This window comes from Erinaceus europaeus, unplaced genomic scaffold (genome assembly GCF_950295315.1).
Source record: "Erinaceus europaeus unplaced genomic scaffold, mEriEur2.1 scaffold_421, whole genome shotgun sequence".
In the NCBI taxonomy this organism is placed as follows: Eukaryota; Metazoa; Chordata; class Mammalia; order Eulipotyphla; family Erinaceidae; genus Erinaceus; species Erinaceus europaeus.
In genome coordinates this window covers 84,446-96,191 of record NW_026647218.1, presented here as the reverse complement: position 1 = coordinate 96,191, position 11,746 = coordinate 84,446, and the positions used below count along the sequence as shown (strand labels likewise).

The 11,746-nt window shown below is 47.0% G+C and overlaps 1 protein-coding gene across 1 annotated transcript in view; it reads left to right on the top strand.

The window, feature by feature from the left end:
- Positions 1-3: 3 nt before the first annotated feature.
- The window catches only part of LOC132536244 (contactin-associated protein-like 2), a gene marked incomplete at its 5' end in the record, with an annotated part of 64,344 nt that continues 52,601 nt past the window's right edge, over positions 4-11,746 (top strand). The window contains one exon of the mRNA XM_060183822.1: positions 4-31. Within this exon, the coding sequence (XP_060039805.1) occupies positions 4-31 (28 nt within the window). The remainder of the gene's footprint in view (positions 32-11,746) is intronic.

Genomic DNA, 11,746 nt, shown 5'->3' with positions numbered 1-11,746 from the left:
GGCACGCGGTGGTCCCAGGTCCGAGAAGCAGGTGAGTGACAGGGAGGGAGCCCAGGTGCTGAGACTGGGTGCTGGGGTGCCCTTGCAGGGGGTGCATTTGGGAACCACTTCTGTGACTCTCCTCTCGCTGGGTGCAGGTTCTTTGGGGTGTCCTTTGGGGAGCAGGGAGGGCGTGGGTTGTGTCACTTGGTGTCTGGGTTTGCTTTGGAAGCAGTCAGAGTGATCACGGGCATGGGGGGACTCAATAAGGGACCAGAAGGGACAGCTGATAGTATTGCTTCATGCAGTGTGTGTGTGTGTGTGTGTGTGTGTGCGCGCGCGCGCGCAAATTACACGCCGAGAGCTGTAAAATGTGTTACTAGCATGTCTGAGAGTATCTCCAGAGGAGGGCTTTTCAATTCAGAATAAATTAGCATCTTGTTGGAGCAAGGCTGATAGTAAAATGATGGTCTAGTTTAATGCCATTTTCTGGGCATAGATAGACACATGTGCATTGACAGACAGACAGACACCCACCCCATGCTGGGGAGGCAAAGATGTCACCATAAAGGACTCACTTCCACACTCCTGCAGAATGAATCATCTCCTCTATAAGACGCCAACACTGCTTGTTAGAGGGGAGGGCGTCCTGGTAATTCCCTGGTTAGGCTCTGTAAGATCTCAAGTAATGGGTTCTGGTTTTCACTTTCTTTGGAATCTAAAGAGCCACCCCACCCCCTGCCTTGTGAAAAGTAAGGGGGGTGTTGATTTTTCTTGAAAAAGCTTCTGACTTCTCAGGCCCCCAGCTCTCCTGGACTTTGCTTCTCACCCACTGGGGACTGATTCCCAGTAGCAGTCAGGAGAGAATAGAATTGATTGTCGCGTTTTCTCCTCTGAATGTCTAATCACCAGCAGCAGCGCCTCCCTCCCGAGTTCCCGCGGTCTCTTGAATATGCCTGTGCTTCCCACTCTTGCCATGACAACTGAAAGGAAGCTCTTTTCAGTAGGAGACAAAGAATGGGGGGGGGGGGGTAGGGAAGGACATGGAAGATTCCTGCAGATAATTTATTTAGAGAACTCTTGATTATCTTGATTATTGTGAGTTGTGTTAATTGGGTAAGGGAGGGGGAAGAGAGAGACAGAGGAACAGAGAGGGGGGAAGGGAGAAGGGGGTGAGTAAGAGAAGGGGAAGGGGGAAGAGAGTGAGAGAGAGGGAGGGGAGAGAGAGGGGAGAAAGTGAAGGAGGAAAGAAAGAGCTAGAGATAAGAGGGAGGGGAAGAGAGGGAGATGGAGAGAGAGATGAGAAGAGAAAGAGGGATAAAGTGAGGGAGGGGGAGAGAGGGAGATATAGGAGGGGAGAGGAAGAAAGAGGGGATGGGAGAGAGAAGAGAGAAAGGAAAGGAGAGTGAGGAAGAGATGAAGGGAAAGAGAGAGAAAGAGGAAGAGAGTGAGAGAGGAAGGGAGGGGGAAAGAATGAGAGAGAGAAAGGAGGATATAGAAAGTGAGGGGAGACAGAAAGGTAGAGGGGGAGAGAGAGGAGAAAGGGAGATGAGGAGAAAGGAGAGAGAGAGAAGGGAGAGAGAAGGGGGAGAGAGGAAGAGAATGAGAGAGAGGAAGGGAGAGGGGAAGAGAGAGAGAAGGGAGAGAGAAGAAGAGAGTGGAAGGGAGAGAAAGGAAGAGAGGGAGAGAGAGATTAAGGGGAGACAGAGAAAGAGAGAGAGAGACAAGAGAGAGAGAGAGAGATGTCTAAAAGTCCAGGTCCATCTTCTTTGTTCTAGGACCAGAACATGGTGACCCCCTTCGCAGAGTGGTGGGGAAACTTAGAATTCTCCCAGGACAAGTCAAGTTCACTTCCCAAGTGGAGGGGCTCCTTGGGCCCTGGAGTGACTCTTCTCTCTGACTCAGTCTGCAGCCCCCCCACACACACACACTCCCACTCAGCTACTCAGCCCTAGGAAGCCAGCCAGAGCTCTCACATAGCCTGTGCACTTAGCTCTGAGGAAGTACCAGGGTGTAAAACCCACATGGGGATTAAACCTACCTCCTGCCTTGCTTTGGAAAGACCAGCTCTGCATATTCTCTTCCATGTCTCCTGGAGGGACATTGCTGGTCAGACTCCCACCTGCTCATTTGAAACCTTCAGGCTAGAAGTCCCCACCTTGGAGGCCGCCTAGAAGGAATTCCTTTCCTTCCAGATCCATGCTTGAGCGCCACTCCACCCACCCCAGGCTGTGACAGATAGTATTTGAACGACTTGCTTTTCCTCTATCACTGCTGGCTATTCTGTGAATCCCAAAGGCAGATGGAAATTAGTAAGAGAACTAATAATAGCAGCCTCCTCTTGCAAGTCTGTTGTGTGTTACATTTATAGACTCAGGGCTCTCTATTCATAGCGTTCCAACTAATCCTTAGTACACTAGTAAGTGTTACCTAGTATTACCCCTATTTTATCTGATGTATTTGTTTTGGATACAGAAAGAAATTGAGAAGGAAGGGGGAGCTAGAGAGGGAGAGAGAGATACACTGGCAGACCTGATTCACCATTCGTGAAGCTCCCCCCACTCTGCAGGTGGGGACTAGGTGGGGACTTGAACCTGGGTCCCTGTGCACTGTAATGTGCACAATACACTCAACAGCGTTCACCACTGCCCAGCCCCTACCCCTATTTTATTCACCAGAAACTGAAACTTTAGAAAGAGAAAGTTGGAGAGTCAGGCGGTAGCACAGCAGGTTAAGCACAAAGTGCAAGGACCGGAGTAAGGATCCTGGTTCGAGCCCCCGGCTCCCCATCTGCAGGGGAGTCGCTTCACAGGCGGTGAAGCAGGTCTGCAGGTGGCTGTCTTTCTCTCCCCCTCTCTGTCTTCCCCTCCTGTCTCCATTTCTCTCTGTCCTGTTCGACAATGATGACATCAGTAACAACCACAATAATAACTACTACAACAATAAAAAAACAAGGGCAACAAAAGGGAAAATAAATAAATATTTAAAAAAGAAAGAAAGAGAAAGTTGCTGCTACCCAGAGCCATGGAAAAATCAAAGTCTGTTCTAGATGCTTTTACAAAAAAAGGGGAACACTCGATTGCTGTTCAAACCTGCATTAGAAAGTGTGAATGTGAGTTTCTTACATTCTTCCTTTTTTTTTTTTTTGCCTCTAGGGTCATCACTGGGGCTCAGTGCCGACACCCTCCTGGAGGACATTTTTCCCTTTTTGTTGCCCTCGTTGTTTATCGTTGTTATTATTATTGTTTTTATTGATGTCATTGTTGATGAATAGGACAAAGAGAAATTGATAGAGGAGGGGAAGACAGAGAGGAGAGAGAAGAATAGACACCGACAGACCTGCTTCACTGCTTGTGAAGTGACCCCCCCCCCCGCAGGTGGGGAACCGGGGGGCTCTAACCATTATCCTTCGGACAGTCCTTGCACTTCACACCTGTGCGCTTACCTTGCTGAGCTATCACCTGGATACCCAGCTTGCGTTTCTTAACTCAGATTAACTTCCTCACCCTCCAGAGAGTGTCAGCTTTTTTATATAGATGGTGTGGGTAGGGGCTGGAAAGATTTGGCAGCATTCAGGGAGGAGGCACACACTCCCAGATCCCTGGCCCCTCAAACTTCCTCCTAGAACAAAGCCCACAGTGGATCTTAACTACTCTTTGTTATTTCAAGAGAGCTCTCATCTACATGATCCCAAAGTTCTAGGGTCCAGATCAGTTTCATTTATTTGTCTTTTAAAGATGTTATGTGTCTTATTTTTTTAGGAGAGAGAGAAAAGAGAGAGAGAGAGAGCACTCAGAGCATTGCTCAGCTCTGGTGATGTTGGGGGTTGAAGCTGGGACTTCAGAGCCTCAGAGCCTCAGGCATGAAAGTCTGGTCTACAACCACTGTGCTGTTTCCCTGGTCCTTAAGATCCAAGCAGTGTGACCTCACTGACCACCCCCTCTCAAAAAAAAAAAAAAAAAAAAAAAAAAAACAGGGCGGTAACACAGCGGGTTAAGCACACGTGGTGCAAAGTGCAAGGACCAGCATAAGGATAGCAGTTTGAGCTTCTGGCTCCCCACCTGCAGGGGAGTCGCTTCACAGGTGGTGAAGCAGGTCTGCAAGTATCTATCTTTCTCTCCCCCTCTGTCTTCCCCTCCTCTCTCCATTTCTCTCTGTCCTGTTCAACAGTGATGACATCAGTAACAACCACAATAATAACTACAACAATAAAACAACAAGGGCAACAAAAGGAAATAAATAATTAAATAAATAAATATTAGTTTTTAAAAAAATTTTAAAAACACCAATGAAAGGTGCACAGCAGGGGCAGGATTTATAAGAAGCCTCAGCACCCTGGCAACTAAGTGCTGACTCCCCCCAAAAAATTTACTCTACCTTCCCTGCCATCTGTTTTCCCAAAATGGATGGAAAGAAAGATGGGGAGGAGACCCCAAACTCCTAGGACAGGGGTTTCCCTCGCTCTCAGAGGTTCTTCCCTTGTTCCTAGTGAGCTGAACCAGAATGGGGTTTCACAGAAGTAAATTTTACTGGAAAAGGAAGAAGAGTGATTTGTGTTGTTCAAGCTTCTTCCTGTCTTGAGTCCACCAAGCCCTGAGCTGCATTCTGTTACTAGAAGTTGACCCCACCCCCTAAATAGAGACCTCACCCCACCACCACCACCACCACCACCGTGTCCCTTCAGCTGCTCTGTTGCATGTATCTAGGCCTTCAAAACCAGTTGAGCACACACATTACCATGCGCAAGGACCCCAGTCCCCAGTTCAAGTTCCTGGTCCCCAACTGCAGGAGGGGAGCTTCATGAGTAGTGGAGCAGGGCTGCTGCTCTCTCTCTCTCTCTCTCTCTCTCTCTCTTCCTTTCTATCTCCCCTTCCCTCTATCAATTGTTCTCTGTCCCTACTCAAAAAAGAAAATATAGACATAAAAAATTAATATGCACTCTCAAACTCCCCCCTGCTATACCGCCTTAGAACACCCCCAGCATGTGTTCTCAAAGTTGGCAAGGACCCGCCCTCACTGGAGACTCTGAGCTCCAGCCCCACCTACCCTGCCCTCTGGCTAATTCTCTACCCAGTCACTTCCTGCTGGAGAACTTGTCACAACCCTGGTTTCCAAGTGCTTCTTTATCAAGCTCTTCTCACACCTATTCAGCCAACTGGGGTGTGTGTGTGTGTGTGTGTGTGTGTGTGTGTGTGGGGGGGGGGGGGGGGGGTGTGGGGACTGGGTGGGTGAGGGTTGGCATCCTGCCCCAGGAGTCAAGGTCACTGAGTGCTGAAGGGCAAATAGATTCTACTGAGTTCTGGGGCCCTTTCTTCCTATCCCTCAATCACACACACACACACACACACACACAGTAACTACCTCCTTCCCAGCTCTTCCCAGTCTAGAGTCTTTCCACAGTTATAGAAGAACTGCATCCATTTCAATAGCGCCTCTGTCCATCTCTTCAGAGGACTCACCTCATATTCCTGCTTCTCCCCCCGCCCTGCCCCCCATCTCCCTCGCTTCAACTTGAGAAGAAAGTCCTTAGTCCCTCGCCCTTGGTGTCATTAGGAATGTATCCCATTAAAAGAGGTCATTTCTCAGGGGCCAGGTGGTGGCACACCTGGTTAAGTGCTCACATCATAGTGGACAAGGACCCAGGTTTAAGCCCCTGGTCCCCACCTGCTGAAGAGAAGCTTCACAAGTGGTGAGGCAGGGCTGCAGGTGTCTCTCTGTCTCTCTCCCTCTCTATCTCCCCCTTCCCTCTCAATTTCTCTGTCTCTATGCAATAGTAAAGAAATTAAAATATTTTTTAAAAATAAGTAATTTCTCCAGCTGAAGGCAGACAGACAGCATGTGTAGAAATATAGTCAGCTTCTGGGATTCAGGCGGTGGCACAGCAGATTAAGCGCAAGGATCCTGGTTCGAGCCCCCAGCTCCCCACCTGCAGGGGGGTCGCTTCACAGGTGGTGAAGCAGGTCTGCAGGTGTCTATCTTTCTCTCCCCCTCTGTCTTCCCCTCCTCTCTCCATTTCTCTCTGTCCTATCCAACAAAGACGACATCAATAACAACAACAATAATATCTACAACAATAAAAAAACAAAGGCAACAAAAGGGAGTAAATAAATAAATATTTAAAAAAGAAAGAAAGATAGTCAGCTTCTCACCATGAAGGGATTTTGTAAATGTGGAGAAAACTATATCTGTCAACAAAAAGGGACCTGCCCTATGACCCTGCAATTCCTCTCCTGGGGATATATCTTAAGGAACCCAACACACCCATGCAGAAAGATCTGTGTATACATATGTTCTTAGCAGCACAATTTGTAATAGCCAAAACCTGGAAGCAACCCAGGTGTCCAACAACAGATGAGTGGCTGAGCAAGTTGTGGGCTATATATATAATGGAATACTACTCAGCTATTAAGAATGATGAACTCGGGAGTCAGACAGTAGCACAGCGAGCTAAGCACATGTGGCACAAAGCTCAAGGACCGGGGTTAAGGATCCCAGTTCGAGCCCCCGGCTCCCCACCTGCAGGGGAGTCGCTTCACAGGCGGTGAAGCGGGTCTGCAGGTGTCTGTCTTTCTCTCCCCCTCTGTCTTCCCCTCCTCTCTCCATTTCTCTCTGTCCTATCCAATGACAATAACATCAGGAAAAACAACAATAATAATTACAACAATAAAAAAACAAGGGCAACAAAAGGGAAAATAAAAAAATTAAAAAAAAAAAAAGAATGAAGTCACCTTCATCACCTCATCTTGAATGGAGCTTGAAGGAATCCTGTGAAGTTATATCAGCCAGAAAGAGAAGGATGAAATGGGATGATCTCACTCATGGACAGAAGTTAAGAAATAAGAACAGAAGGGGAAACACCAAGCAGAACTTGGACTGGGTTTGGTGTATGGCATCAAAGTAAAGGACTCTGGGAGATGGGAGCCGGTGGCTTTCAGGTCCTGGAACATGACGGTGGAGGAGGACATAGGCTGGGGGAGGGGGTAGAGAGTGTTTTGTAGAAACCTGAAAAATGTTGCCAGTGGACCAACAACTGTATGGTTTACTGTAAACCATTGCCACTGCCCCCCTAAATAAAAAATAAAATAAAATAAAGAAAAAGAAAAGAAAAGAAGGAAAGAAAAGAAAGTCACACCTTTCAAAGAGATCTGTTGGGGAGTTATTGTTTTTTTGTTTGTTTTCTTTTGTTTTCATAAAAACAGACGACAGCCAAATGTTATGATAGCAGGACTTACTCCCAGGCCAGACCCAGAAGCAAGCCATCCCATCCAAGTTTACCAGATGCTTGCTTTTTGCTTTTTCTTCTTGCTTTGCCATCCCCCCCCCCCATACACACTTAGGTGTGTGTATCCCGAGAGACCTGGAGTTGTTGCTTCAGGTCCAGAAATCACACCTTGCCCAGGGTCATCTTCCTTGCCATCAACTGACTATTGATCACATTCAAATCCTATCCCCAGGGGCGCGGGGCGTGTGTGTGGGGGGGGGGTGATGAGAGGGGTTTTAGGACAGACTTCACAAAGCCTCCCCCATGCTCTGGACAAGACTATTTCTACATTCATCCTGGCCTGGCCTGGCTGGTTGGTTTGTTTCTGAGCTGTTGCCCATCTTTGTTCAAATCTGCAATGTTTGCCTAACGGTCTGTTAGTAGGTGGTGTAATGGCTGAGTTCCGTGTCTGTGACTCAAAAGTGGACTAGGGGCTTCTGGGCGGCCAGGAGAACAAAAGCCCTAGTGAGATATCAATTGCCTGCAGGAAGCCTGGTCATCTGTTCTTTCAGTGTTAATCTCAGGGCCCCTCCCTGACCCCCACCCCACCCCCAAAGCTCTCTGCCCAGGAAGAATCACACAAAAACCTGTCATGTTTCAGGGAGAAGATGAGCATTATTTATGGGGAGAAAGTAAGGAGAGAAAAGGAGAAAAAAGCACAAGCCATGTAGGCATGTAGATGGGGCAAGAGGAGGAGAGGGAGTAAGAGAGAAAAGGGAGGGAGAGAGAGAGGAGGGAGGAGAGAGAGAAAAGGAAGGAAGAGAGAGAGGAAGGAGGGAAAGAGTAGAGGGAGAGAAGAAGGGAGGAAGGAGGGGAAAAGAGAGGGAGCAGAGGGAGAGAGAAAGATAGAGACTAGAAGGCCTGGAGCCCCCTGGTCATTCCAGCTTTCTAGTACCTTCTGGGGAAAGGCAAGGACGAGAGAGATGGGAGGAGGGAGAGAGAGAGGAAGGAAGGAGAGATGGAAAGAGAAAGAAAGAAAGAAAGAGAGAGAGAAAGAAAGAAAGACAGAAAACTGAGGCATGTTACACATGTAGCAACAACTGTGTTGATTGTAAGCCATCAATCCCCCCCAATTAAAAAAGGGGGTAGGTGTCGGGGACCCCGTGGGGGGCCCTAGAGAGAAGGCCAGCTTAGAGTCCCCTGGTGACCACCAAGCCTCCTCTGGGTGACTGAGCTGTCATGGGCTCTCTTGGAATGTCCTCCCCAGGGTACCACATGGTGATGTCACCAAACCAGGAAGTGGTGGTAGGAAGGGAGGGAATCCCTGGGAACAGGAAGGGGAATTGGGGGCTTAAGTGGGGGTATTTATTGATGGAGAGTAACCCAAGTGATGGATCAGTAGAAGACACAGGACATGTATGCATGAGGTTCTGAAATTTGATCCACATACCTACGCATACCAGAATAGGTTCTCCTCTCTCTCTCTCTCTCTCTCTCTCTCTCTCTCTCGTAATTTTATTTTTTTTATTATTTTCTATATATTTTATTAGAAGGGGAATTAATGGTTCACAGTAAATATAGTTGTTGGTACTTGTGTAGAATTTCCCCGTTTTCTGAAAAACACTCTCATGTCCAGCCTAGGTCCTCCTCCACTTTCAGGCACCAGGACCTGGAAGAGTCAACCCCCTCCAGAGTCCTTTATGGTGCAACACAACAAATCCAGAATTGGGGGCTTTAAACCTGATGAAGGGGGGGGGTTGGGGACAAGGTGGTACTAACAAGGAGAAAGAGAGCTCATGAACATTGATATTTCTGGGTGCTAGGGGTAGAGGTTGGGCTTCATTCCCAGACTGGATGAAAATGGCTGAGCCCAACACATAGAGCACAATATAGAGCACAAGGACCCAGGTTCAAACCCCTGGTCCCCACCTGCAGGGGGAAAATTTCGTGAGTGAGTGGTGAAGCAGGCCTACAGGTATCTCTCTGTCTCTCTCTCCCCCTATATTTCCCTCTTCCCCTCTTAGTTTCTGTCTCTATCCAATAAATAAATAAATTAAATTAAATAAAATTAAAAATGACTGAGCCCGGTTGCTGGGTGGTGTCACACCTGGTTAAGCGCATGCATTACAGTGCACAAGGACCCAGGTTCAAGCCCCTGGCCCCCACTTGCAGGGGTAAAGCTTCATGAGTGATGAAGCAGGGCTGCAGGTATCTCTCTCTCTCTCTCTCCCCCTTGACCTCTCATCCTCTTCTCAATTTCTCTCCATTTCTATCAAATAAAAAATAAAGTTTAAAAAAAAAAATGACTGAGCCCAGACTCCAGACCCTGTGACCTGGGAAAAGAGACATGTTGCTTTCACTGGGAATAATTATTTATTTATTTTAAACGTTTGTTTATTTTGATATTTTCCAATTCCAGCCAGCAGCCTCCTCTTTCTGTTAGAAGAGAGCTTCACTAAGTCTCTCCCTCCCACCCCCAAGATAGAATAAGCTATTCTCCAGCATTATCAGTGGTGATTCTTACAGAACATGTAGATTTTCTACACCAGGAAATAATGCATTATTCAGTGTAATTACACATCCCTGTGGGGTACCTCCTTGTCTACCAGGGAGACTCAGAATAAGTGTGGGAAGTGAGACTGTGCAGGGCAGACAAACACAGATAGTAGTAACTGCACAGGAATCAGAGGAAGAGGCTCACTGGGCACCCCCTGAGGCAAAGGCAGGGGCTCTGGGGCTGCCAGGCCAATGCCATGCCCCCCAAAGTAGAAGCAAGCAGTGAAGTCCCGCCCCATACTGGCTGGCAAGAGGTGCCATTCTACTAAGCAGGGACAGCTTCCTTCAGAGATAACTGAGCCCATTAACTCACCTCGAAGGAGATCTTCCTCCTCCTCTGAATGTGTGAGTGTCTTGATATGTTTCTACAAGATACATAAAGATGATAATTAAAACCCAACAGCCCATGCATCATATTGAGTGAGACAAGCCAGCAAAGGAAAGAGCAGTACTGAGTGATCTCACACACAGGTATGACTGAAAAATAAAGGACAGAAAAGGAAAACAGAAAGTGAGACTTGTGGGACTATATGAAAGCTTGGTAGAGCTTAAGGAATCTCTCCCATCCTTGGATAGAGGTCTGGAAAGACACCCCACTTGTTAGCCTCTCTCCTTATAGAGATGAGCCAAGAGGGAAAAGTCTCCCAGAGTCAGTTTCTCCTTGTTAAGTTTCTCCTTGTTTCTGTCAAGCTCACAGAAAGCCTACAGGTCTCTCACACTTAGTTCCCCCTGCTAGCAGCAGGCCCAATGGCTGTCTGCTTGAGGGTTCATTCAAAGTTCACACATCACCTTTTGATCACAAAGGAGAACACACACTATCATACACCTCCCCAACACTAGACAGTGAAAAACCCCAAATCCTATTTCCTTGTGTCCTTTGATATCTATGATTTACATCAATCTTTGTTTTTCTTTTCTCTACCTCACCTTACTGGTTTAACCCCTGTGCTTCTCTCAAATGCCTTTGGATAATTAACTTGCTTGCATCATGGAGACTAATTGTCTTGACCTTTATGTATCTCATCAATTCCTGTCATACCAGCCCCCTACCATAGGGACAAACTGACCTTTAAGAAACCTGTAATTTCTGACATATTTGAAAAATGTTCTTTGTTTAACTCTATATAAACCTGTACCCATCTCCAAATAAATGAGTGTTTATACCAGAATACTCCCCGAGTCCTCCTTTCTGAATCATGAAGTCACTAGAACTGGTGAGGGAGGATCGGAGACTTACCCCCTGGCTGGATCCACTCCATGTGAGTGCCAGCAGAGATGGACTGGATATGGAGTATTGCACCACAGCAAAGGACTCTGGGAAGGAGAGAAAGGGACAGGATGAAGGGATATTGGGGTCCTGGTGTGTCTCCTTGACATTAGTCAAGGGGAGATGAGAGGTTGTGCCTGTGAGTTAAAGACTATACTGTAAACCATTTACTCCCCAATAAAATAAAATAAACCAACAGCCATTAAGCTTTTTGCAAAGCATGCTGGATACTACTTCCAAGATCTCCTAACAATCTTGGAAGTAGTTATTTTATTTATTTCTTCATGTGGTCCTGGGGAATGATTTTGAGGGTCTCTTGCATGTGGAACAACACAGAGCAGCCTCCGTTTCACCTCTCCCTTTTTGTTCTATATACTTGAAGGAAGAGGAGAGAGGTAGCTTAAGATCCAGAGACAGAGAGACCATTCATGGACCCCTGTTGGTGCTGTCCATAGTGCTCACATGGATTGAACCCAGGGACTTAGGCATGCACACTACTAGATGCACTATCTCTGAGCCCCAGTAGTCATCCCTCTTTTTTATTATTTTATTAGTGATTTAATACTGATTTACATAATTATGAGGTAATAGGGGTACAATTTCATACCATTTCCCACCACTAAAGTTCTGTGTCTCCATTCCCTGCATTGGAATCCATAGTAGTTCTCCTAAGGTCACAGATATGGGCTGTTATTTCTAGAACTATCTATATTTATATGTTTTTGCCCATTTTTCCTGCCTCC